Source organism: Enoplosus armatus, chromosome 6 (genome assembly GCF_043641665.1).
Source record: "Enoplosus armatus isolate fEnoArm2 chromosome 6, fEnoArm2.hap1, whole genome shotgun sequence".
NCBI lineage: Eukaryota > Metazoa > Chordata > Actinopteri > Centrarchiformes > Enoplosidae > Enoplosus > Enoplosus armatus.
Genome location: NC_092185.1, coordinates 13862658 through 13890460, shown reverse-complemented (window position 1 = coordinate 13890460; position 27803 = coordinate 13862658). Strand labels below are relative to the sequence as shown.

General features: G+C 40.4%; 3 protein-coding genes across 3 annotated transcripts; 1 reads left to right on the top strand and 2 right to left on the bottom strand.

Annotated features, from left to right (window-relative positions):
* Positions 1-3049: 3049 nt before the first annotated feature.
* Positions 3050-4946, bottom strand: parietopsin. Its single transcript, XM_070908159.1, has 4 exons — positions 4595-4946; positions 3772-4100; positions 3345-3590; positions 3050-3205 (listed from the first exon to the last, which is right to left on the bottom strand). Exons 1-4 carry the CDS (start codon positions 4944-4946, stop codon positions 3050-3052), a joined length of 1083 nt encoding a protein of 360 aa, XP_070764260.1.
* A 494-nt stretch (positions 4947-5440) lies between these two features.
* nt5dc3 (5'-nucleotidase domain containing 3) lies at positions 5441-13541 on the bottom strand. Its single transcript, XM_070906991.1, has 14 exons — positions 13227-13541; positions 11986-12170; positions 11435-11509; positions 11273-11328; positions 10989-11079; positions 10757-10894; positions 9776-9836; positions 9476-9578; positions 8882-8983; positions 8660-8741; positions 8463-8549; positions 7023-7163; positions 6861-6925; positions 5441-6761 (listed from the first exon to the last, which is right to left on the bottom strand). Exons 1-14 carry the CDS (start codon positions 13501-13503, stop codon positions 6500-6502), a joined length of 1725 nt encoding a protein of 574 aa, XP_070763092.1. The 5' UTR covers positions 13504-13541; the 3' UTR covers positions 5441-6499.
* A 2067-nt stretch (positions 13542-15608) lies between these two features.
* On the top strand, positions 15609-22625 carry hsp90b1 (heat shock protein 90, beta (grp94), member 1). Its single transcript, XM_070906990.1, has 18 exons — positions 15609-15737; positions 16240-16342; positions 16688-16829; positions 17618-17734; positions 17847-18190; positions 18440-18551; positions 18681-18809; positions 19112-19228; positions 19330-19467; positions 19565-19642; positions 19749-19814; positions 20168-20437; positions 20583-20828; positions 20951-21087; positions 21220-21298; positions 21653-21808; positions 22136-22252; positions 22366-22625. Exons 1-18 carry the CDS (start codon positions 15689-15691, stop codon positions 22390-22392), a joined length of 2427 nt encoding a protein of 808 aa, XP_070763091.1. The 5' UTR covers positions 15609-15688; the 3' UTR covers positions 22393-22625.
* The last annotated feature ends 5178 nt before the right edge of the window (positions 22626-27803 follow it).

Genomic DNA, 27803 nt, shown 5'->3' with positions numbered 1-27803 from the left:
CTCCAGGTTCAAAGAGTCAACATGTTTAGTTCTGTATCTTTGGTGTCTCAACGTTGACCGAACATACAGTGAGCCTGCTTCGCTTGTCGGCAAGTGATTCTCCACTGGATGAATAGTATTAATGGCTGAACCTGCAGCTGGGACAAGTTACGCCAAGTATCCGCCCTTTTCATTATCACTCCACAGCAGCAGCAGGTCACCTGGGAGTCCTCGCTGTTCACATTCATTAAAAACTGTGCTGAGTATTCACAGCACAGACAACTGGAAAAAAAGGATGGTTGTTAAGTGAAAAGCGGTTACGTCACTATTGTCCAAATCCTGGTATACAACTTTAAACAGCCAACCAGGGGCTCAAAGCTGAAATGCAATAATGATGATGATATGGCACTGTGACACATAGGATATGCATATGTGTGTGTGAAGTGAAGCTGTCCAATTCATTTAATACAGCACCTCACAGAGGTTAAAAGCTTTGCATTAAGCGTGCCAGATGGATGACTTGGGAGTTCTTGAATTGGCTCAGGAAATAAAGGGAGCCATGCTGCTGGATTATAGCATGACATTGTGTAATCCTGTTTGGAGATAAACTGTGAAATGCTCTTTGCTTCAAATGTGCAAGCTTATGTACTATGCCAAATCTGGGATTAGATCAACACAATACATTTTCCTCTTGACCATCCGACATATTAGACTGATCAAATGTCTCTCAAAATCATATTGGAAAAAAAAAAAGTTCTGTAAAAGAAACTGTGGCAAAACACAAAGCCATTCATCAAACGTCTTGGTGCTAACAAGTAACTGTAAATATTTTGATAAGCAACTAAACAACTTGCTAAAATAGAAATGACAAGACAAAAGAGTAGTTGCCATTGAAAAACACTTCATTTAGAATCAGATTCCCATTTACAATATTTACATCAAGTCTGAGGGAACAAAATAAGCAATAAAACTACAATTCACTGACTATTTTTTACCAATCAAAGAAGGCCATACAAATTTACAAAAGGACTTTTCAAAAAAAATTACAATGGGGATACTCACCACTAACCTGGTGTATGTACAGTAATATAAATCACTCATGTGTTCACAATGTAAAGAGCAGACTGATAACAACACAATTATTATAGAGAGTAAGGGGAAGAGGAAGTACTGGAACAAAGTCAAAGGCAGAATGAACTTTCTCTTGAGGCTTTTAGTCCTTATATTGGGTGTTCATGCCGCAGATTGGATTTGGTGATATTTTTGTCCATTTTGCAAAGGTTTATTCTGTTATTGTGAAAAGTTACTGAATTGATGGTTTGATAAATACAATCAAATCATTGCTCCCAAAGACAAACACACAAACCAATAAAAAAAAACATAGCAATGAAATAAAGTAAAGTAAACCAATAAATATCCCTATAATATATCCAATAAAGTGTAATCCTAGTTGCTAGCACCAACTCAACAGCTAAAACTCTCTTTAATTGTGTCCTTTTCCTTCATCTTTATTCAGTGATGCATATTAATCTTAATTTCTGCTGACTCAGCGTGGACTCAGGCGTGTGTCATGTAAGACACGATGTCCTGGGTTTGAATCAGGCTCACAGACTTTGTCATTATGTCATCCTTCTCCGAACTGTCTAATCCCCCTCTGAACTGTCTTTAAAGACAAAAAAAATACAAATACAAATAAGAATTTGACAGACCACGGAGCAGGCCAGCCAAGATAAATGATGAAAGTCTTTTACTGCCTGGCTGACTTCCCATTGTTAAATGCACAAGGTGAGGCGTGCAGAAGGCTTGCTTAACAAGAGCACCCAGATTTCCAGTGTTTTTGTTTTTGTGGTTATTGCAGGACTTATTTTTAAACACATTATGTCCTTCTTATGTATTAGGCCAGCCCCACAATCTGAGGGAGAGCACATTATCTGTGCCTTTGCAGTTTCCCTGCAAATGATAAATAATTGTACTCAGTAAATCCTGTATTCACACAGGTGCTTATGAGAAAAATTATTCCTGGATATGCTGCAATCTAATATTACGTGTTGCATAAAACACGTAGACTTCCGGGAAGTGTGAGTGTGTGAGTGGTGGCAAAAGGAAGTTAGTTATAGGCAATTATTTGGCCTAGCTGACATGATGGAGCTCGCTATTGTTGACATTCATTCAATTTATTTACATAATAATATCACATAGGAAGAGGTGATGTGCAGTATGTGTATAACTTACTCAAATTCTGAGAATTTGTTTCCAGAAAAAGGCCCTGTAATATAAAAAGGGTTGCACAGTCTGCAATGTATGAGTCAATATTTCATGACAAGCAGAATGCATCACCCAACAGCCTGAAAATGTTAGTTAGAAAGTAGGAAGTATCTTCTTAAACTACATGAAAACAGGTCCAGCACATTTTATTTATGAACATAAATTCAGGAATCAAAGGTTTCCCTCCCTCACAGTCTTTCTCTGCAGTCCGGCTAAATTTGACTTGCCTGGTCTTCTGAGAAACACACACAAATGGAAAATTACAAAAACATTCATTTCAGTCAGTGTTTTCTGTCCTTTCAAGTTCTCCTTTCTTTTTGGCTAGTTACCCACATGCATACAATACACACCTGCAAACACCAATATGAAAAAGGTTTATTGATCTAAACAAATCACATAATTCAAAACGTCTTACTGAATACTCTTATTGTTCTAGAAAAAATGGGATGGACAATAACTACAGAAACACCTTGCAATATAATGAAATTCAATAAGATGTCAAAACAAACTGAACTCATCAACTCAATCAACTCATCTCTTACACAAAAAGTGATCAAAATAAGCACGTTCTTTTGGTGGTATTGTATTGTATTGTATTGCATTACTGTGTGTGATAAGGTTTGCCACTTATTTTGTCCACTTTCTGAATATCAGCTGTCAGTCTGTGAGCCGATTCTGCTCTCACTGGGCTACAGTGAAGACCTCTCTGAGAGACATGGGCTTGTAGATGTGCAGGTGTGTGTCCTTGATGAAGCATCAGTAAACACTGGCAACCGCGGCAGCTTCTTGTTATCGCTGGAGAAAGTCACAGGGGCAACACCTTGCTGTGCGTGTTGACGCTCCTGCTTAAGGAAGTCAGCCGGCTCCTCTTGTTCAAGGAGCGCATGTTGATGCTGACACTGGTGGGCATGTGGGGAATGTAGCGGCTGCAGGAGAGCACCTCCAGAGAGGCGTCACGGAACTGTTGGACATAAAAACACATTCACACCGTCAGGAAATATATTAGCTTCAATTTGACAAGCAATTCAAATGTGTTTTTCTTGTGCACACTCAGCCTTTGCATCTCAATTTAACAGCAGACATACACTTCAGCTGCTTACCTGCTTGTTGGAAAGGAAGTAGATGATGGGGTTATAGACAGGGCTGGTCTTGGCAAAGTACATAGGCATGGTGGCGACCAGTGGAGGGATGTAGAGCTCTGGATCCACGACTACCACCACTGACAACGCCGTGTAGGGCAGCCAGCAAACAAAAAAAGCTATAATCATGGCCAGGACCATACTAATGGCATGATCATTCTCCTTCTGGCTGGAACGCCCACCCTGGAGCTCCACACTCCTGTTCAGCTACGAACAGAAAGCAAATTTGACACCCATTAAAAGCTAATGACTTGTTTTAGTCAGTAGGTGGTAAATTGCAAACAAATGAGGATGGAGGTATGAATTTTAATGATCCTTTAGTCTATCCTTTAATTTGCTCTAATGGTGTAAAAGTGTAATAAATATGCAGAAGCCATCATGAGCCCACCTTATTCATGGATTTGAGCACTTTGGAGTAGCAGTAGATGATGACTGCAACAGGGAAAATGAAGCAGAGGAGTGTGTAGAGGATGAGATAGCTGTAGTTGCTCCATGATCTCTCCTCCCAGGCCAGAGAGCAGGAGGTCTGGACTCCCTCAGGCCCGTAGGAGCTCCAGCCGAGTAACGGAGTCACAGCCCAGAACAAGCAGAAGATCCAGACAAACAGCAGGCCGATGATGCTTCTCCGCATGCTCAACTTTAGACCAGCTCTTAACTTACACACCACGTTGTACCGCTCGTAGGCAAGCAGGGTCAGAGTGCAGAGAGACACCAGGCCTAGGAAAGAGAAACTAATTAACAAAAACAATCTTAGCTCAAGGCCCACTTACTAGCTTTTTTCTGGAGATTTTAACTGCGTCCCATGCTCTTCCTCTGGGAATGGAGTCTGCTCAGTTGTCATAGAGAACATCTCCAATGTCTCCACAACAACTGAGCAAACTCCATCCGCTGAGAGGCCCAGTAGATGTTGTTGAAAGCTCTGGAAAAAACTGCTAAGTGCACCTTGAATTACAGTTTCAGTCAAGAATGAACTTCAAGTCAGAAAAACAAATTTTTCAAGGAACATGACATTTGCAAGATCTGGGAATGATAGAAAGCATCAAACAAAGGCCGACAACATAAACATTTTTGTAAAACAACAATAACAGGGATGGATATTTCTGATTTTTTTTTATTGTGTTTTACAACAATAGACCTCCAGGCACAGAAAAAAACAAAATTGATCTCAAAAGTCTATATAACACAAACTGCTCTCGCACAACTCCACTTACCAAAATAATTGACTGCAAATCCTTGAAAAATACAGGCTGCGTGGCCGATAAAGAAAGAGCCTTGGTAGTTGGTGATGGTGACGACCAGGGAGCCGCACAGGCCTATCATGAGGTCAGACACAGCGAGGCTGAGGATAAAAACGTTCATAGGCTGCAGAAGAGACGGATTCCTCAGCACCACGGTTATGACGAGGCCATTGTTAAAAACTGACAACACTGTGTTGATGAACATGAGGAAAGAAAGTATACTGTAGCCCACCCGAGGGAAGATGGTGGGTGCCACAGTCTCCACCTCGCTGTGGATGGATGGAGGATGAGGGTCGGAGCTCCACGGCGTGCTGTTGCTGTCCATGGTGCCTAAATGAAGTCCAGCTTGGGTGGAACAACTGTGAGAAAGGAGACTGAGCCCGCAGACTCTCTGCTCAGGACACAGTGTCATTGATCTTATCATTTCTAATCCCTGTTAAACCACTCGGCTTCTCTTATTTTCCAAGATCTCAGATTGTGCACCTGTCTGATAGACAAAGCCCCAAATGCAATATGGGAAATTGGTCTGTAACACGATTTGGAGGGATTAATCCCAATAAACCTACTGCTATAATGGTAATTGGAAAGTTGAGGGATATGAAGGAGGAATGAATTAGTCCTCAAAATTAATATTCAAATTATGAAAACATTTCTTCTTTTTGTTGTTTACACAGCTAATAGAAACGCAACAGAAGAGTAAAGTACACAAATGAACTACACATTCAATAAACACACACATGCTCATTAAGTCTAATTACAGAACAATTATCCAACCATATCAAGATGCATTAAATCCATGACATAAGCACTGGGCAAGGATCATTAAGCCATTTCTGTTTTAATAAATAGTGAAATAAAAATACACTTCATCAACACATATTTTAAACTACAGAAACACAAATAAACCATGAGGTCTTGGTTGTGGCCACTGGTATATAAGAATTCCCTTTTTTCCAAATAATTAAAAACTCTAATATTCCAGCTTACATATCAAATATATTCTCCTCAAGCCCTCATTCCAGCACGTGTGAAAACACATCACACGTTTTCTGCAAAAGCGTGAACCCATGAAACCCAATGCTGCTTTCACGGATCAAATAGCAACACTCATGCTAAATATAGCAATGAATGCTCTATATTTTCCTGACATATTAACATTTCTCACCTTCTAAAATGACATACAGGCTGTGTTGTGTGAAACTGGTTAAAACGATTAGACACAAAGATCTCAGAACAGCAATGTGCAATGTGTACCATAATGTGCAGTTTAAAATGAAATTAAGATGCCGGCTGGCTTGAAGAGCTTGATTACCATAAACTATATCAGGCTATTACAAAAATATATACATTGCAGTAATGTGAACAAGAGATTAAGGCAACAAAGTTTGTAAAGTAAATGTGACATCTGAGTATTCTCATGTCACTGACTCTGTGACAGTCTCTTACAGTTTTACAGATGCAAAAGATAAAAAAAAGATAATCTTTAGACAGAGTGTACAATTCATGATAGACGTGATGTGTTACTGCCCCCTATTGTTTAGACTGTGTAAATGCATGATCTTTGTATGATTCCTCACTACCCCTCTCTCTTATACACACAGAGACAAAGACGCATGCAAACAAAACAATCAGTGCATTAAATGTTTGAAATTCTGTGTGATAAAAATGTGTCAATGAAAATGTCACCTTGTCATTTGGCTTAAAAAGCACTAAATCTACTGCTCTTCTAAAAGACTGAATTCTTTTAGAGGAAGCAGATAACTAACTAGTTTAAAGCTTAATTAACATCACCAGTTTATATGATTGTTACCAATTATACATATCTTAAATGGAGATCATTCAAGTCAAGTCTTTATGTGTGAACTTCGTCCTCTCTCTCTAATCGGACTCTTGTTGTCTGTGGAGCTGTGAGGAGACACTAATACCAGTAGGGCTGTGTTCAGGCCAGAAGGGGGACTCGTGCTGCAGGGGAGTGCGGCGAGGGAAAAAGGTATGCTGGAAGTCGTAGTTGAGCAGGCAGCTGATGGAGGCCATGTAGATGTCAGCAAAGCGCGAGAGTCGGCGCGAGAAGTAGGTGGGGTTGTGGTACGTCCGGAAGAGACTCCCGAACTGACCGTTGAAGATGTCCTTCGTCTGTGCCCTGCCATGAAAACACATTCATACCATCACGCTGAGGTTAGATCAGATCTCAATAAATAATCAAAACTGCTCTTGACTGCCAAAGTAATTTCTCCATTACCTCATGGCTTCTCTTTCTCTGATCCACTCCTCGACGACAGCTTGAGACGCTGGGTCCCTGTGCACCTGTTTGGGAGCAGAGCACAGAAGTCAAGCACACAAAATTGAGGATGGAGGTAAAAAGGAAAAGACAGACACAAGTGTTTTTGTAAAGTCTGCTGACCTGCATCTGTTCAATAAGTCCAGTCAGAGCCTGTAACCAGGCCATCATGTGCATGTACTGCTCTGTGTTCATGATCTTGATCTCCTTCCTCAGCTCAGGGATGATGGCGCCTGTCCTCCAGCCATGTTTCAGCGTCAGATCCTGCAAAACAAAAAGATCAGAAGACCAGTCTTAGTAGTACAACTACTGTGCATAGCACGATTTGTCAATAATAAATGATAAATTATAAATGGAAGGGAGCGCTATAAACAATACGCTGGAGTTAAAGGTACATACAGTGCAGCCTGAATTTGAGTGTATTGCTGCTGTTATGTCACAGTGCCATACCCATTTATGCTTAGCTGTTGAGACAAGTATGACATAAACACCATGTCTATATCAGCCATGTGGCAGTCATAGCATGCCAGCAGCACAACTGCAATGTCACGCTAGATCTGTCACAGGAGGCCCAGTGCTGCGTACTCTGATGCATTTGACAATGCACAGAGTCAAACACACGACCAATGTAGTTGTACAAATAAGATCTCAAGCCTTAACCCCTCTGGTTGCAGTTATGTGCCTAAAACTCAAGTAAACACTGACACATTAGGTGACCAGTGCAATCAATTCAATCAGAAGTGTATCTGTTCCATCATCTGTTTGGATTCTTTAATAAAACAGAAATAACGCAGCAATAAAATACTGCTCCATCCCTCCCTCTCCTGTGACACCTTAGCAACTCAGAGATGCTTCTGCTCTACGTCCAACTGCAGCAATGATCTCATCCTGCAGCCAGAGAGGCTGACTGTGAGCTGTGGTTGGTATAAACCACACATGTCATGTTCCATCTTTCTAAATAAGCAAGACGACATGTTTGACAGCCGGCTGCCTGCCACCAGCCAGGCATTATGCCAAAGATGTATGTCTTTCATTATGACCATTTAGAGCTGATCAGACACATTTATAGATCCAAGCCATTATAACTCATTGTGACGTAAAACAACTGATGCTAGTGAGTTTGTTTAGAATAGATGAGGGGCGGCTGTTGGCAAGTTGCTAGGTTACAGGTATAAAAAGGTAAATAAGGTGCAGTGATACTCACTACTGTAGATGTGGTAGGTGAGATTTATCAGGAGACACTGACACTCATTAAAATGCCTGTCAACCAAACCCAATGCAGAGCTACAGTAACTGTGGTTGAATACGTGAAGAATTACTTAATAATAATTCTCAACCCAGTTATTTTAGTATGTTTGTTCTATTTCAAGCATTCGCTCAGTATCTCACTACGAGCATCTTCTAACAGAGTGTTAAGATTTAGACTGTTGCATATTAAGAGTTCAGCAGAGACACACTTTTCTTAAATGGAGCACGGTCTAAGCAGGGTTCCCCTCTCATACTACAGTGTTTTGTGTAGTTATAATGAGTGCTTTGTTGTGAATAGGCCTGCATGCTGCTTACTGCCAAGTCACTGTAGATGTGATCACCAAAGTAGAGCACTTTGGATCCTCTCCAGCCGGTGAGTCTCAGGAACTCGTAAAGGTTTCCCTACAGTTAACAAACACAAACACCCACATAAACAAAAAAGCAACCATGTATTTTAGAGGGTGTATCCATATATTTAATTGGCATGTCATGGTAATTCCTTTGCACAACACCTGTTTGTAGATCTGCCCCTTTTCCAACCTGTGAATCCTGTCCCACAGCAATGCACCTTTGTCTGTCACTCGCCTGAAAGGTCTGGGGAAAAAATACACAGAGACAAATCTTACCCACTTTCTGTGTACACATATATTGCACACGGTCTACTGGTAACTGCTGGCAGTTAGAGGCACAGCATGGACATAGCACGAGCTGCACACACACACAAACACACTCACTTTCTCCTGTCGTTGAAGAAGCCAGGTTTGTCGGCCTGAACAATCACAATGTCAAACAGGTCCCTCCAGTCCTTCCCTACAATGTAGTTCATTCCTCGGTCCCTGAGAAGGACAAAGATACAAGACATTACCCAGTCAGCAACATCTTAAAGCTCATCATGAGGGTACCAAACACTTGAGCTGAGGGCACAGCGATACAGCAGCACTAACAGCTTCATCTTGTACAGTGTTAGTGTGACTTTAAATAAAATTAAATCAGTAAAAAGCAACTTTCAGGGACAGCCTTTCCTTTTCCTTTGCTCTGTGTTTGGCGTCGTGACAAACTATTCAATCAAGCACATAGGTTTAATGTTTTTGGGCTCTGGGAAGCCTTTTGAGGATACACATAGCTGGTCATTTTGTGCATCAAGCCTGACTTCAAAAGAGTCTCACAGTCAATCAGTTACAATGAATTTATAAATACTTGCAGACGGAAAGCCCTTTGATATGTGGTTGCCCGTCTATAAAAGTTTAATTAAATATCAGTACACAATACATGACATTTTTAATTAATTATGCTCAACAACTACTTGCACTCTGTTTGCTCACGCTTACACAAAGTCAAATGGGCTGTTGGTAATGAGGAACATCTTTTTCCCGTGCTCTGACAGCTTCTTCAGCACAGCGTGGCTTTGCTCACCATAGCAAATGTATTTCTCTAGAAAATGAGAAAACAGAGGCAGAGAGAAAGGGTGGGTGATACGGATATCATTTGCACAAACAAAACTCTGTTTTTATTTGTATATCACAGTCTCATTATTCCTGGATTCATTTTTTATGTCAACAGCTCAGATGTGGCCGTATCATTTCTTTTATATTGGCTCAAATAAAGTAATATAAATCAAAGAACATTACCAATGTCTGCCTCCACAGCTCGGTACATAATGCCCTTGACGTGAACGTCTCTAATGGCTTCCTGTGAAGAGGAAAAAGTAAACAGCCCTCAGCCAGGAAGTCATGACTTGAGTGACACATTGTTAGCATTCAGCTCCAGTAGCAACACTTTGCTCTGTATGTAAACGGTTGACTTGGAAGCACAAAGAAAGTACATCTCTGAATACAAATTAAATATGAAGAAAGCAGGCCCTGGAGTTTAGTTACTTTGGTGACACAGTGAGAAAGTTTCGACCACATTTTCAACAGTGTGACTTGTTGCTTTTGAATCAGTGAATGAGCAAATAGACTCTCCCTTGTAAAGTTGCACATTTAAGGGCAAATTTAAAAGGGGTTTCTCATATACAAAGATTATTTGATGTACACAAAAGTCAAAGGAAAAGTAAGCCAAAAGAACTGACAGGGTTAATGCTGAATAATAAGTCAGGCTTGGCATGAATAAAAAAGATGGAGCAGGGTGTCCTTGAAAAGATATGAGAGGCACTCGTGGAACAGAGAGCGTGTGTGAGGACAGCTATCTGTCACAAACGCCACAGTGTCACACAGAATAGACAGGACCTGCATGACAGCTGCCCTCAAAGGGAGAACACAGCCCCAATTTCCACCTCCTCTCCCTCTGAAGTAGCAGAGCCACCAGAGAACAGACGCAGATGGCCGGAGGCGGGCTTGCTCGACTAAAATTAGACACCGGTTTTCAGAGCTAAAATTAAGACGGCATTGAATGGCTGGAGTATCACAGCAGTGCAAAACATGTAAACACATTAACATTTATGTGCATGTGGCTGGAGTTCAGGTCTTTACACACACTGACCCCCTCGGAGATACAATAACTGGGAAAAGGAGAAAGCCACTGAATCACCTTGTCAGATTATTTAAAATATTGTATGCTGAGTTTCCCAAAACACTGATCCAAGAAGGTAGAATAATAACAAGATAGTTCACCTTTACGTCTTTGTAGAGATGGACGGGCTCATAGTCGATATTGTGCCTCATGAAGAAGTCATTGACGCAGGACAGGAGGGTCATCTCAGGGAGGGAGAATATGTCCATGAACTGTTTCATGGTGTGGCCGTGGGAACTCTGCAGGACGGTGTTAAACATCATTATATTCTGTTGGTTTTATTGCTGTAGTGTCTATCCTGTCATAGATAATACGGGAGAAAATGATCATCACCTTGCCATAGAAGTCGCTCATGATCTCTAGAGGTACGTGACAACCTTCATACATGGCTATTACTTCCTCATCAGGAACTGGATGAAGACCCCTGTAGATATGTACAGATGCACACTATGTTATTTTTAGCATGCGCAACCTCCTAAAAGTGATGATAAAGCAAAGAATGTTGTTATGTCTGTCTAAATCTGTTGCCTGATGAGAAAGAGCATGTTATACTCACACAGTGTGAATTTCACATTTCTCATCATTATTCATTACCCACTATCCTGGTAACACAATACCTGTAGACAGTTCCCAACTGGATGTAGTGAAAAGCATCTATCTTCATCAGCAGTGCCTGTCGCAAATCATTCAATATTTCCACAAACATTGAGCCTTCGGTACAATTGATGCAAAATATAAAACTGTCAGTTTTTGAGTCGGATAAGCAAAGACCTTCTCACCTTCTGAACGTCATAGTGAAGTCCTCTTACAGCAAAATTAGGAATATACTCATACTTCCGCAGACCCTCTGGATACTAATATGAAAGACAACCGTGACAACAAAACAGGGCATTAGATCTACTGTACCTTAAAACAACTGAGCAACATCAACGGAGTAAATCACAAGGCTATTCCATTATCCACCTTTGCAGGTAATAACAATGGTTGATAGTGCAACATATTAAATGTGGGCTGATTATGGCCCCTATTATCACCAAAGCTCTCCAACACATTCAGTGATGAACACAAGTTTCTACTACCAATCTCTTAGCATCTCTTACTGGAAATGTGGGGAGTTAAATGTCTCGCTCGACGGCACAGTGACAGTGTTTTTCTAGTAGCATCCTGATCTGATTTTCATATTTTTAACATGAAAGGAAACACGATTGTACATTGACCTGCTCTGTTCAATTAGTCAATGAATCAGAACAAGAATGATTCTGTCTGTATCTGGAACAAAAATATATGTTTGAGTTGCCAAGTTTTAAAGAGTCACACACTGAGCACACACCCTGAGGCTAGTGATGAGGATGTCCCGTGCTATGTTGAAGATGAGGGTGTGAAGGTGTCTGGAGTAGAACGCCAGGGTGTAGTCGTAGTCGAAGCCGTAGATCTCTATGTCTCGCAGGCTCATCTCATTGTTAGCAAAGATGGTGTCAGGGTTGACTGAGTTGGTGGACATGACTGGGATCAAATCTAAGAGGAGAGAAATGCCTGAGTTTATTTTGCAGTTTCCTTCCATGCGGAAATATTAAATGTTGCTATGGCAGAAAGGTCTTAGAACAGAAGTACATCTGATAACCAAGTTTCTTGAAGGTGGTGGACAAGTTGCTTTTGATTTGGTGTCCATAGCAGAGTCTGAATAGAGCCAGTTCACGCAGATATGGAGTACCTGCACGTTAGATTTTCTGTCCAACTACTGTTACTTATTTCTCAGTGCCACCGATTGTTAATGAATATAAGTATTCATGATGTAGTTATTGTTAGCATTCGGCAAAAATAGACCTGTTTCCTGGTCAAACAAGCCTCGAGAGGAGGCCAAATTGTGGAGTTGTGCGAGATAAAACATGTGGTCTATTTGCTAGCACCTCCAAAATCCTCCAGGAGTGGACAAAATAACAGGAACACCTCAGTATACAATTAAATGCATTACAAAACCACTACAAAGTTGATTCAACCCCTCTCTGACACATTGTCAACAAATACTGGACAGTGTAAGCTTCACTAAGTATTATTCCATATTAATACTATTAATATAGTATTATAGGCTATTTCACTCAATTGCATGATATTTTACAGACCTTTATAATGTGTAATGTGTGGCTGAGGGCTCTACACATATTGTAAACATTTGGGTGCAACCAAGATCCTTGAGGATTGTGATTATATTGGGCAAAATAACATAAACACCTTAGAATATAATACAATGCACCCACAGCAACGCCACAACCTACAAAAACATCCAATCAACTAAAAAGCTACAAAATCTGCATGTTGTAAGCTTCACAAAGGTAGCCTAAATTGCATGGCTATTACTTTGGATTGCATTATATTTTGCAGATGTTCATGCTGGCATCATAGCATACAGTATGTGCAGGAGTTTGTTGTTTGAAAGGCTGCTATCTTAATGTGAGGCTGTACGCACAAACATTAGTCATAACAGGGTTATAAGGCAACAACAGTTTAGTATTAACCGTGGTGTTATATCTCAATGAATGGAGTGTCACTCTGCTGTTTTATCCGTTTCCATACCTTCAGTCTGCCTTTTGGTCTCATTGTAAACAGACCACAGCCTCTCTGTCATGTCCTGACCGTCTGAAGAGCTGCTACAAACAGATGCTGCGTAGTTTTGGGCTCTGGGTCGGTGTGACAGCAGTTGACCGACTCCATGTGCTACTGCACCGAAATTCCGTCTCCATATGCGAGATCTGAGCGGCCGCTGGTGTAAACCCTGAAATACACTACAGAAAACATTCGCCTTCTGCAGACAGTCCTTGAGAGACAACAGGGGCAAAGACAAGGGCGCCATGACTCTGTTCTTTGGGTGGCAGCCCGTGTGTAGGTCGCGGTGGGCTCCCAGGCGATTGCATGCAGCAGTCGACGGGCTCTTCTGTAAATACCGAAAGTGTCCCTGTATGGTCGCTTTGTACGTCACTTCCGCGTTTGGAAAGGTCCCAGCCAACCAGCGAATCAGGGGCTGATGCGTCTGGAGTTCAGTCGCTTCCTATTATCCACTAAACATCTGCGATGGGTTACCAGATACCAGATACATGTATAAAATATGCATAATGCAGTAAAAGGAGCCATTATTGTATAGAGCTTCTGTACAGGCCAGCAGGGGCACCTCTCTCTCTCTCGCATTAAAATACTGTAGATTAAAAAAGAAAACGATTATTTCAGATATACTGGCACTTATGGAAGCCAAAAGTAGATAAAATGTTTGGAATGAGAAAAATAAAAATAATCATGGTATGTAGAAAGTGTTACTTTTTAGGACTAGGTGGAATGACTAGTTCTAATTGACTTAATGTCCAAAGTTTGATCTCATTATTGTGACTTAGTTCCTCACTTTTGTCTTGACTATCTTATAAGTTTGACTTAGAAAGTCTACATTATGACACTTCCATTACAAGAAAGAATCTTGCATTACTTAAGTACTTACGTAAAAGTACTCATTATGCAAAGTGGCACATTTCAGAATAATATATATTATATCATTGGATTATAATTAGTGATTCATTAATGTGTAAGCATCACTAATGTTGCAGCTGGTAAAGGTGGAGCAAATTTCAACTACCTTTTATACTGCTGGGTGGCTTAATCCATAATAATACATAATAAAATATTAGTTGATTTTGAATTAATAATCTGAATCTGCAAAGAAACTAGTAACTAATGTTGTCAAATAAATGTATTGGAGTGAAAAGTACAATAGTGGCTTCCAAAATATAATGGACTTATAAAGTAGCATAAAATGGAAATACCCAAGTAAAGTACAAGTACCTCAAGATTGCACTTATGTACAGTACCTGGGTAAATGTTACATTCTACCACTGTTTTTAAGGGATTTACTTTTGGGGAAGTATTCTACTTTGTTAATTGATGGTTTAAAACCATTTTAGAGCAGCTGACATTGTCTTCAATCAAACTTCATACAGCCATGGTTACAAGTACTGGTTTCAGAAGAGTTGTCAAGGGACCAACAAATGGTCGGTGTCATTTTATAATTTATAATCTCTCTCTCACTCTCTCTCTCTCTCTCTCTCTCTCTTTCACTCACTCTCTCTCACTCACACACACACACACTTAATGCTCCACAAACCCCACCCCCACTATAACTTATAACTATAGCTGCTATTTGACACCTGTAGCCTTATCCTAAACCCACAGACCGGGTACACACCCATCAGGCTAAGCAAGCAGCACAATGATGTGCACAGCTATATGATAATGTTTCGTACTATTTATCCATTCATTAGTGATTCCAGTATGACACAATCTCAGTTTTTCGCAAACTGATCAGTGTGTTTGATAAAAAACAAACAAACAAACGTATTTTTTGGCCCAGGTCTCCATTTTCAACTCACTAACTGAACAGGGCCATCTAGTGGACAAAGGTCAGTGGTGTAGATCATATGCACTCATCATTCATTGTATGCTTCCACAGCAGGATATCTACAATTAATCCACACCTGTATAAGACAGGAGTCTAAATACTATACGATATATACATACGTAGATAGACATTATATCTCAACAGATCTAATGCTACAGTCAGTTACAATAGAGCCATAAACATTTTCAATGTCATCAAGCTTCAGTGTGTCACTTAGCTGTGATGTTGCATAAGAAAATCAAAGTTTAACTAATGTTGACAGACTGAGATTTTTCTCCACATTGAGAAGTAAATTTTAGGAAGTGATGTGCTGATTATTCATTCTTGGCCAATGGTGGCCAGCCACGATTTTAAGGTATTGACTTATGTTGACGAATCTGATTGGACAACATGTACTACAGACTCTGCTGTGATTGGTTGAAGGTTGTGCGTGGTGCGCAGCCATTGGTCGGTTGTCACGGGTTTAATAGAGTGGGCTCTTTCGGTGGGAGAGGTAGCTTGTCAGTCTCTCTTGCAAAGGCAGTGCTGTGTGCGCTGATCTCCCGGCTTTTGTCTCAGGAGCTGAAGATACACATCGTCATTCAAGCAGTATCTCAAAATGAAACCAGTTTGGGTGATAGGTCTTCTTTTCGCACTATTGGCCTTTGGTGAGTAGCGGAAATATTTGCTATCTCGTCTCACTTTTTATTACCCAACATTTCAGCTAACATTAGCCAGTAAGCTAGCGTTAACTTGGTTTTTGTGCTTCTACTCTGCTCATTCATGAATACAGCCTTCATACATTTGCAGTTTTCAAGCTTCATTTAGTCTATTTCTTAATGATAGACAGCGTGCTTGATTTAGCTTGTATTCGTTTCTCAGAGCAACGCTAGTATCCGTTATTCCTAACTGTCTTTCCAGAAGTTTCTAGTAGAAACACCATGCATGTTAAAGCCGTCTGATGCTAGCTAACATTCAAATTCACATTCTGGCTAAGAAAAAGCCAGCCTGCCTAATGTTACACTTTACTTCTCTGGTGGTTTTGGTCACTTCTTTGCAGAGCTTCATTCTAAATGAAATAATCTGAAATGCTGAATATTTCTCCAGATACACCTGCAGGAAGTAGTAAGTAAGATTTGTTTAATCTAACAACTTTTTGTCTCTTGACAGCTGCTGTAAAGGCAGAGGATGAACTTGACGTCGATGGGACAGTAGATGAGGACTTTGGTAAAAGCCGTGATGGCTCCAGAACAGATGATGAGGTGGTTCAGAGGTAGGTGTGACTTTGAATATCTTTTCACGTTGTGCCTGATGAGTGAACTGTGGTTATCCCTGTCAGGAAAGGTCGACTAAACCTTAAGTTAACAGCTCAAGGTCAACATGACCAAGCTTGTGCACACAAACGCTCCTCTACAACCCTTTAGTTATAGCGGTGGCAAAGCTTTAAGGTTTATTGCGTGTGCCTCATTACGACGAGGGAATCTTGTGTGTCCTGGCCTCAACATGAACACTGATCCCCAGAGGGGAGAACAGATTTGCATGTTTTTTTGTTGACTGATATGATTTGTTGTTGTGCACGTCCCTGATTTCACCTGTGTGTGCATCCATCTGTCCCCAGAGAGGAGGAGGCTATCCAGCTGGATGGATTGAATGCTGCTCAGATCAAGGAACTCAGAGAAAAGTCAGAAAAACATGCCTTTCAGGCTGAAGTCAACCGCATGATGAAGCTGATTATCAACTCCCTCTACAAGAACAAGGAGGTGAGCAAGAATAAATAGCATCTTGATGTACGATCATCAGTTTTGCAAGATGATTTCTATGGATATACTTGTAGGGTACACGGGCGGTTCGAGGATCAGTGGAGATTCAGGGCTTGGCCCTGGCATCTTTGAATGAGTCTGGGGTCATGCATCAATCGATTAATATTGTAATATAGAGAAGTGCCATATACCTTACATACACTCCCAGGCCACTTTTTTGGTTCAACTAGATACAATTGAATGCAATCCAATACAACAGATCTTCCACAAATTAGGAAGATTGTAATGTTCAGTTTTTGTTAGTTAGCGGTGGTATTGTTCTGGACTGCATTATATTGAAATGTGTTACTGATATTCTTCCCCCCTCATTTGTAAATTACGTGGGTAAGATATTAGAAACACCTCAATATAATCAATACCACTGCAAACTACAACCTCCAATAATAAAACACATAGTTGAATAAAAGCTGAATAGGGCTGCTCCTGGCCAAAGATTTTCCTAGTCCTTCTCATGTCTCTGTCAACATTACCCTGGCTAGCACCAAAGATAGGCTAGTAAGATAAATTAAACCTTCACTGATACTTACCTAGGTCTAACAGATGATAAACATTTACAATCTTCAACAAATTAACAATGACAAATTACACATGTGATGAACCATAAAGATTCAGGGCTTTGCTGAGTTTGCGGGGCTCAAGCCCTGGTGTAGCTTATGATGGTATGGCTAACAGACGTGTTCAGGAAAGGCTGAACTAATGATCAAATGATTTTTGTTTATCTGTTTCAGATCTTCCTTAGGGAGCTCATTTCCAATGCCTCTGATGCTCTGGATAAGATCCGCTTGTTGTCTCTGACCAATGAGGATGCAATGGCCTCCAATGAAGAGCTGACCATCAAAATTAAAGTATGCACAAGAAAGGGGGGAGGGGGACATTTACTGTACATTGCAGTCTTCATTGGTAATGTTAATAGTTCTTGTTCTGTTGGTAACTTAACTGTACTGTTCCTATCCCTAGTCTGATAAGGAGAAGAACATGCTCCACATCACTGACACTGGTGTTGGAATGACCAAAGAGGAGCTGGTGAAGAATTTGGGCACCATTGCCAAGTCCGGCACCAGCGAGTTTCTCAACAAGATGACAGAGATGCAGTCTGACGGACAGTCTGACGGACAGTCAACCTCAGAGCTGATTGGCCAGTTTGGTGTGGGTTTCTACTCTGCTTTCCTCGTTGCCGACAAAGTCATTGTGACGTCCAAACACAACAATGGCACCCAACACATCTGGGAGTCTGACTCCAATCAGTTCTCTGTCATTGAGGACCCCCGTGGGGACACACTGGGCAGAGGAACCACCATCACGTGGGTTTACATTTTGTTTTCATTCACCTTAAAATCACCTATAGCAATATTAGCTACTTTTTACTTTTTACTTTTTGCTCTTCACACCTCATTGTGTTCCCAGAATGAACAGAATGAGAGAAGAATACGCCTACTCAATTTGATCTTGACTGGTGTTTTACTGTAACTACTCTGTTCTCAAATGTTAAAATTGTGTTGACTTTGAAATTAAACCCCCCCCCCCTTTTTTTTTCTCCCCTCTAACCTCAGACTGGTCCTGAAAGAGGAGGCCTCGGACTATCTGGAGCTGGAGAGCATCAAGAACCTCATCAAGAAATACTCTCAGTTCATCAACTTCCCTATCTACGTTTGGGCCAGCAAGGTGATTACTTAATACACTTCCTCCCACACTTTGACTCAGACTTGATCTCAGTACAGTTATATTATGAAGCTGACAAATGTGGAAATTAACAGATGGCTGTTACATAATTTCTTCCCCTCAACATGCCAGACTGAAACTGTTGAAGAGCCCATCGAGGAAGATGCTGAGGCAGCAGAGGAACCAGAGAAAGAGGCTGCTGAAGACGACGTCGAGGTTGAGGAAGAGGAGGAAGACAAAGACAAGCCTAAGACAAAGAAGGTAGGAAGTTCACCATGGAATTTTTTTTTTTTTTTTTATTTCAAAATTGCACAGTAAAACATTTAACACTTGATTTAATTGAGGGGAATAGTTTAACAGTTTTTTATCCCTAAAATGAAATTAAAAAAATCAAAAATTACTTATTTTCAGTAGTTAAAGATCTCAAACTGTGAAAGATTTTGTCAAAATGAATTTATTTCATTTGGTCATTTTAATACTATAATCATTTGTTCTGATTGTTTGAAAAGTAATATTTTTGGGCCATTTTTGAAATGTCTTTGAAAACGTCGTGTTTGTTGAAGGTTGAGAAGACTGTGTGGGACTGGGAACTGATGAACGACATCAAGCCCATCTGGCAGAGACCAGCTAAGGAGGTTGAGGAGGATGAGTACAAGGCCTTCTACAAGACGTTCTCTAAGGTAGGCGCTTTGTAAAACTGCCATGTAGATTGTGTGCCTTCCTTGTAGGAACAACAAGTTTTAATTTTATCAAGTCAAACTATGTTTTGCTCTCTAAACAGGACAGCGACGACCCTCTGGCCCACATCCACTTCATGGCAGAGGGTGAGGTTACCTTCAAGTCCATCCTGTTTGTGCCCACTTCAGCTCCCCGCGGCCTGTTTGACGAGTACGGCTCCAAGAAGAACGACTACATCAAGGTTCGTCCCCCAAACAGTATTCACTATTTTGCTTATAGAATGATATTCAGGAATTCCCTCAACTCTGTTTCTAAATGAACGTCTCTTTCTGCCACAGCTGTTTGTGAGGAGAGTTTTCATCACAGACGACTTCAACGACATGATGCCCAAGTACCTGAACTTCGTCAAGGGAGTGGTGAGTGAGTCTAACTCTAGTGGAGACAGTCATGTGCTAATAAAAACGGTTTGCTCTTTGCACAGATAGCACCTGCACTGTGATTAATGGAAATTAATTTTGCTAGGTTGACTCAGATGACCTTCCTCTGAATGTGTCCAGAGAGACTCTGCAGCAGCACAAACTGCTCAAGGTGAGCTTCACATCTACATGAATACAACACCATTGAAATACCAGTTATTTTTCATTTTATCTGTCACAATTTAGCTTTTGTAGTTTAATATTTTATTCATCATTTAGTCTGTAATGTATCTGGTCTTTACTGACTGGTGTAAGACATGAAGACTTTTCAATGAGTTGCAAAAAGATTATTGATAAGCAAGTCGGAAAACAACATTATATAGCACATTTCAAAACAAAAGTCAGAAAGTGCTTTACAGGAAGAAGAGGAGGAAAGAGAGAACAATGGGTTAGGAATAAGGAATAATTCAACTTAATGTAAAGGGAAAGTGACAAAAGGCATAATGCTCATCTTCTCCCTTTCAGGTTATCCGCAAGAAGCTGGTGCGTAAGACTCTGGACATGATCAAGAAGATTGCAGAGGAACAGTACAACGAAAAGTTCTGGAAGGAGTTTGGAACCAACATCAAGCTGGGTGTCATTGAGGATCACTCCAACAGGACCCGTCTGGCCAAGCTGCTGCGCTTCCAGACCTCCAACAGCGAAACAACCCTGGCCAGCCTGGAGGAGTATGTGGAGCGCATGAAGGAGAAGCAGGACAAGATCTACTTCATGGCTGGTACCAGCAGGAAGGAGGTGAGTGGATATATTGTTTGGTCAGGTAAAATGCTCAATTTTGTTAAAAGCAGTGTAACTTGTCACATACAAGGTATGCTGAAATTACACTTGCATCAGATATACCAGCCAGGCATTGATCATCGGTCCTGTTTGCCGTCTGCAGGCTGAGTCTTCCCCCTTTGTGGAAAAACTGCTGAAGAAGGGCTACGAGGTGATCTATCTGACGGAGCCTGTGGATGAGTATTGCATCCAGGCACTGCCCGAGTTTGATGGAAAACGTTTCCAGAACGTGGCAAAGGAGGGTGTCAAATTTGACGAGAGTGACAAAGCCAAGGAGAAGAGGGAGGCCCTGGAGAAGGAGTATGAACCTCTCACCACTTGGCTGAAGGACAAAGCCCTGACAGAAAAGGTAGAGAGCCAATTACTGTGTAATATTCATGACATGGGAAATAAACACCAGCTACAGAGGCGATAAAATTTGGCTGCAGCTGCTAAGTTTCATTATTTAATACGATGCTGTCTATCCCACAGATTGAGAAGGCCGTCCTCTCTCAGAGGCTAACCAACTCACCCTGCGCTTTGGTTGCCAGTCAGTACGGCTGGTCAGGAAACATGGAGAGGATCATGAAGGCACAGGCTTATCAGACAGGAAAAGACATTTCCACAAAGTGAGTAATGACCCTGTGCTTTTCAGCAATGTTGAGGCTCATTATGACAGTTGTAAAATGCAAATGTAGAACATGTTGTGGCCTGTCTGACTAAGTTTATATGGCAATTTTCCTCTTCTCTCTCTCCTTCAGTTACTATGCCAGCCAGAAGAAAACATTAGAAATCAACCCCAAACATCCTCTCATCAAGCAGATGCTTAACAGAGTCAATGTAAGTCTGACCACTGTCATTTCACTACATTTGTACTTTTTAATGTTTCCATATCATTTATAAAATAACTTGCAGCTTTTATAAAATGATGCTAGACTTGCTATTTTGCAAAAGCTTTTTTTCTTTTACCAGAAAATAATAAATATTAAGTCACATCAAGCAATAGAGTTTCTCAACTATTTTTCAACATGTTTGCACATCTAACATGGTAACACAGTTGTTCTGTTGATGATATTTTTTAAAAATATGTCTAACCTATTAACTTGCATTAATTGGTTTCAGTGCAGCATTTTTTAACATGAAGTCGACCAATCAGCAGATAGCTCAACAGTTTGTTTTCCTCATGTCCTTCAGGATAACGCAGAGGATCAGACTGCGTCAGATCTGGCCATGGTTCTGTTTGAGACGGCCACACTGCGCTCAGGCTACCAGCTGGCTGACACGAAGGCTTATGGAGACAGGATAGAGCGCATGCTTCGACTCAGCATGAATGTAGGCCTGGATGAACAGGCAAGTCAATGTCAGCTGCCACATACTGTTTTACTTTGGAAACATTTGCATAGAAAATGTTGTCAGTTTCAATCTACATGTGTCAAGTCACATCTCCTCTTCCACAGCCCGTGAACACTTTCTTATCTTTGACTTGATTATACTGTTATTTTTGCATTGGAAATAGTTTCACTTTCCTTTTTGTAGTATTTTCCGTCTGTTAACAACATTTTAAGCATCCCTACCCGCTTCAGGTGGCCCAGTTTGGTCAGTTTAAGTGTGTCAGCTCAGTGATGGTTGAAGATAGTGGGTGTGTTTATGTTAAAAATGTATGTGACTGTTCTACAGATTGAAGAAGAGCCAGAGGAGGAGCCAGAAGAGCCAGAGGAGGAGCCAGAAGAGCCAGCAGAGGATGACTCTGAAGACAGAGAGGAAATTGTAGATGAGGAAGACGATGAAGAAACGGTGAGAACACTGGCCTCTTTAAGGATATAAAGAATTTAGATGCTGCGTAGTATCTTCACTTCTGGCTATTTCTTAATAACTGAAATTTTAAATGTTGTTCCTTTTTTTTACAGACGAAAACGGACAAAGATGAACTGTGAAGCACTGAAGGGAGAAGCATGTAACAATGGAGCTGGAAATGGATTTGAGTATTGTTCCAGCGCCTCCATGGTCGACGTTATCCTGGGTGGGGGTTTTTTAAGGCGAGCATTGTTTGTTTGTTTTTTTTTTTTATTACATTCCTCATGACTGTAAATTTGTTAATATTTAACTGACCTGTTTATGGAAAGATGCGATCCTGTCTCTTGATCGAATAAATGTTTCCTGGAAAAAGGACATAGTGTCTGTATGGTGTTGTGAAAAACATGATGCAGAAAGTGCTCAAGTAACTGAAAGGAAGTTGCTTTGACTATGAGATGTAAATTAGATGTTTTGCAGATTTTAAGTTGACAACAGACTGGTGGTGTTTGAATAACAACTGACAAAGGATAGACACGTAATTGAAAAGGCTTTTAGCCAGCTGAAATTTGCACTTTGCAAATGCATGTCAGGTTCTTTGCCAGCCATTTGGCAGGTACAAAGAACTATCTGTCCGTCAGCACTTTGAGTTTGTAAACGCAACATTAGGCAATCAAAAATCCTCTTAATAGGTCAAATCATAATGTTAAGAATCAAAATGAATTAGTATGCCAAGGGAATCAGAAAGCGAAAGAGAAATACAAAAGCTTCAACAGAAACAGTCTGAGAGCATACTTATGAAAAAATGTATTTCGAGAAATTCAATTTCCTGCACAACCTAAACCTCTTTTTCACATGGATCATCCAGGGTAAAAGCCTTGAGTCAGCACAGAATTTCATCAAAACATCAGAAATATTCTTAGATGCTTCCTCAAACTACAATAAATACATGATCAGGGACCTCTGTCACGCCAGTCCATTATGCCATCCACTGTATATGATGGAAAACACATTCAGCCTTGCTGTCTCCTACTCTGTCTGTACTGTAGCTTTATGTGGTTCATTATTACCCATGGTCCCATGCAGGCCTACCTGCTGGACCACTGCTGTGCATACCTTTCTGCACCTGATGCTAACCTAGAAGACAACAAGAAAACACAGAGCTGTAAGTACACTATATTGCCAAAAGTATTCACTCACCCATCCAAATAATTGAAATCAGGTGTTCCAATCACTTCCATGGCCACAGGTGTATAAAATCATGCACCAAGGCATGCAGACTGTTTCTACAAACGTGTGAGAATCCCCAACACTCAGCTGGACAAGGCTGATGAGCTGTGGTGTCTTAGCAGCACCTCCAAAGGGAGAGATCCTACCTGTAAGGCTTGAGATACAGTAGAGGATGTCTGCTGTATGTCTTCACTTCACTGATACTCTTTCTTTCTTTTGTGAACAAAATCAATACTGTCTTCAATGCAGTTTATCCAGGTGAGAGTCACTTAACTATTGACAGAGAGTTGGGTGCTATGGTTATACTGTTATTATGGTTGGTAGTCAGTCACAAAACACCATGTGGAGGTAAAGGATGAGGCCTCAGAAAATCAAAGAAATCTGCTTTTATAGTAGAAACACAAATCCCATTAATGTGTCAACCGTGCTGCATCAACAGAAAGTGATTGTTTGCTCACAAATATTTCTTCAATCAATACAGCATCAGAATCAGGCATAAAATTAAATAATTTAATTTCATCTCAACTCATGAAGTCAAAGCATATTTGTTGTTACCAAGTTATTGTCATGACCTCAGTGGAAACTGCATTGTTGACATTTCTTATCAGCAGCGTCTGTGTGGTTTGGTAACAACTCTGAAATCTGATAAGAGCAGACTGTATGGGCCTATCTCAATAAATATCTGTTGTGGAGACTTGAAAGGCATAAGGAACCTCAGCAGGGTCCAGGTTTATCATGGGTCACGAAGCATCTTTGCTACAAAGCACAACAAGAGACCAGAAATTACTTACTTTCACACATTTTACTTGTGACATATTACCTACAGGCGTCTTCAAATATACTCTTAATTATTCTTGTAATTCCAGTCCTTTTGATCTTCTATGCTAACATACTAGCTACTAAAAAGAAAAATAACCTACATAAATGGTAGTACAACCAAAAAAGGGACATTTCTGCGAATACATTTATGTATATCACAGTACTGGTTTTATGTAATACCACGTACACCATAAGTGAAAAATGTTGACCCTCCTTGGCATCTGCTGAGGAGTAACAAAATTGACCACTCCTCCCCTGCATTTAACTAATGAATTGCTTGTTTCATGCCATGAACCAATCTCCGCTCCCTCATGTGCCCACAGCGTCTCTTATGGAACATCTAGTGTTCCTTGCAGCGCTCTGAGAGTAGGCTGCAGGAAACGGATCAGGAAGGTGTTGCCACTGTTTAATGAAGGATCTGCCATAAACACCAGAATGATTCATCGGAATTATATGCAAAGAGGAAATATAAGAATGTAATATATTTTAACAATGCATTACAATGCCATGTCCAGCAGGTGGCACAGTCGCCCACATCTTGAACATATGAAAGGCACTATGTGGTGTGTTCATAAGAAGTTCAGTATGCTGTTGATTAAACTGTATGGTCAGTTTTGGGTCTGTGCTTTGTTTGTGGTGCTGTTGAATTGTATTATATTTTACTGACAGACATTTCTAATATTTTGTCCACCCCTTTTAATATCAATGAGGGTAGGCTAAATAACAAACACACCTCTGTATATAATGCAAGACAGTACAGCTTCACATTGTCCCAAATAACAGCAGCATTATGACTGTAGAAGTGAGAACACCTCTTTGTTTTGAGGCGGTACTGTAGTAAGAACCACATTACATTACCTAACACTGTTTGGTCTTGACGAAGAAGTGGCAATCTGTTCAGGGCAACACTTATCATTTATTCATATTATCACAGTTTAAGTTCACTTCAGTGCCTTTCAGGTCATCATATTTTCTTATCAGTCACAATGTATATAGTGAGTGAGCAGGTTTGACCCGCAATTTCTTATTTGTCTTATTTGGGCAGAAAATGTGTGAATGTTTCAGTAGGACTGAAAATGTATCACACACAAAAAATTGATTATAAGCAGTTCAGTCTGATGTCTGAATATAATGTATATTTGTACCATAAACAAGTTTTAAAAAATTCACTTTAAAGGCCCCAGCATGCTTTGCCATCATAAGTATCAGAAGCTGCATTTTCTGGGTTTTATAGCAGCTGAGAAAGTAAGGACACACTCAGGATGAGGTCTAGATGAGAGTAAGATACCCAGTCAGCACATTTTCTTTGGATGTGTAAAATATGGGTCCAGCTGTGACCCACATTTTGAGATGAATGAATTCCCACACCTGGTGTGACTTTATTTTACCCACAGCTGAACCATAGAAGTCATCAGAGTCATACTGCTACTAAAAGTGGTGGCAGTATGTGAGATCCGCTACTGTTGTGGTTTAATTTACATTGTAGCTTGACTCCACACTGCTTATCTTTAACTACAGATGGCAGCACAGTACTGTAAATTCGTGATTTTGATCATAATGTTCCGTTTTAGTTGAAAGTGTTTTAGGGAGGTGTTGAACTTTATTGTCATTTTGGAAGCTGTAGTATGTGGCACTGTTGGATTGTATCGTGTTATACTCATAATACACCTCATAGATATCAAGGAGGGCGGGCTAAATATGAATAAACACAAACTGAGCATTATAACCTTCACGAAGGCAGAGGTTGTATTAGACTGCATTAGTTTTGGCTCCCTAATAAACTGTGTGTATATTCTTATCTGTCATCCACGTGTCTGTCAGCTAATCTTCAAATACAGTAGATTAACTGCTTCCTGTTGTACTGTGGAAATACTGAGCCTTATTCCAAATGTCAACAAAGGCCAATTCCTGATACTGTATGTACAGTAAACCATCTTATTGCAACCTGAAGGAGAAAGTCTTTGCATTTTGAAGTGTAATAATTCCACAGCTGCGAGCTCTGTTGGTCTGTTGAGAAGCATTAACAGTCTTCAGGATCTACGGTTCAGAGAGCAGGGCTGATGCACAGAGCTTGTTCTCTATTAACAGCTGTCTTCTTACAGTAGATACCATCATGGGCTTGTACTGGACACATCCAAATAAAATCCTTTTTGGTGGACAGCTCACAGCCTGTATTCCTGAAGTTTCAGAGCTAGCAGCTAAGCAGCACCAGCAGTGTTGCGTTACAGATCACTCCATGGACGTGCTCCCATGTTCGCCTGGGTGAGAAAATGTTGTGCCTTCTTAACAAAGAGTGACAGATGTGGGCCACAGCAGGGGGAGGGGTCTCATAGCCGAGCCACAGAGGCACAGAAGGTGGACAACCAGTGCAGATAATAGCTGTACTCTTTTTATGTTTCTCCCACAAGTGATTCCCTGCTGCTAACCTGTAGAATGATTCCTTCGTGTGTCTTTGACCTTTGCTCTCTACCATCAGACTCCAACACAACATGATAATCCCTACAATGTGATTTTTTTTAGGCTCACCTGTTCTGCTCGAGTATTTCTTCTGAAGTTAAATGTTTGTCATGAACATGTTTTTTATTTGATCTTTCCTTGTCTTCTCCTTTATTTCGTTCCGTTTCTCCCTGATTAGCTGCTTTGTGTTTAAAGTTGAGTTGAGTAACTGGAGAACTGCGAGAGGACCGTGTTGCCAGTTTTACAGGTTTAAGGGCACAAGCGTATCCCATAACTTATATTCACTAACCAGTATTTTTCAACCCCAAATGACTGCATTGCTTGTCACAGCTTTTCCATGACCATAAAAGACTATATGAAGTGTGTTGATTATCACGTTTTAGTTTCAGGCCAAGAATATTTTTTGTCACCGCAGTTGTTTTTTATTTACAGATCCTGAATGTTTCATTCTGTAATGAAGCTTTCTGGCAGCATGCTGTATTAGCCAGGGAGTCACACTGTTCTGAAAGGTCACATGACATTAAAACACGCATCAGATGTATTAGTTTTTCTCCCTCTGGAAGAAGGAATAACGTCTAAAACTGCTGGTACTATTTCTCTTACAGCTATTCATTTGTTTAGAAATGTAATAAATAATTGGAATTAAGCAGGATTTACAGTATGAACACAAGATACAGATTCACTGTTCTTTCTGTATTTTTACCTGTTTGATCCCACTGTAAATTAATGATCATATAGTATTTATACCCCCCCCCCATTTCCGATTTATTATTGCACCTTTTTATCTTTAGCAGTGCTATTATTGCTTGCTGTATTTATTAGATTTGTTATCTTATATTCCCATTTTTATCATATTGAATTATTTTAAACAGTTTTATGACTTACTGATGCAAATAACCACAGATTTAAAAAGAAAACAAGAAAAGAATATAGCCTTACAACAAAACATTTTGTACTTACTACTGAACAACAGACATGTGGACATCTCATCTCATCTCTCAGTGAAAATCGACCAGAGGGTTTCTCTTTTCCATCATTTGTATTTTGC

Excerpts from the sequence above, each read along its gene's own strand:
- hsp90b1 (XM_070906990.1), top strand. The coding sequence starts at position 15,689 with ATGAAACCAGTTTGGGTGATAGGTCTTCTTTTCGCACTATTGGCCTTT. Across the intron at positions 18,810-19,111 it reads ACAAGCCTAAGACAAAGAAG|GTTGAGAAGACTGTGTGGGA; the intron begins GTAGGAAGTTCA and ends TGTTTGTTGAAG. Across the intron at positions 21,088-21,219 it reads GGAAAAGACATTTCCACAAA|TTACTATGCCAGCCAGAAGA; the intron begins GTGAGTAATGAC and ends TCTCTCCTTCAG.
- parietopsin (XM_070908159.1), bottom strand. The coding sequence starts at position 4,946 with ATGGACAGCAACAGCACGCCGTGGAGCTCCGACCCTCATCCTCCATCC. Across the intron at positions 4,101-4,594 it reads ATTTGCAGTCAATTATTTTG|GCCTGGTGTCTCTCTGCACT; the intron begins GTAAGTGGAGTT and ends TCTCTTTCCTAG. Across the intron at positions 3,206-3,344 it reads ACTTCCTTTCCAACAAGCAG|TTCCGTGACGCCTCTCTGGA; the intron begins GTAAGCAGCTGA and ends TATGTCCAACAG.
- nt5dc3 (XM_070906991.1), bottom strand. The coding sequence starts at position 13,503 with ATGGCGCCCTTGTCTTTGCCCCTGTTGTCTCTCAAGGACTGTCTGCAG. Across the intron at positions 11,329-11,434 it reads TTCACTATGACGTTCAGAAG|GCACTGCTGATGAAGATAGA; the intron begins GTGAGAAGGTCT and ends GATTTGCGACAG. Across the intron at positions 8,984-9,475 it reads AACAGCCCATTTGACTTTGT|GGACCGAGGAATGAACTACA; the intron begins GTAAGCGTGAGC and ends TGTCCTTCTCAG.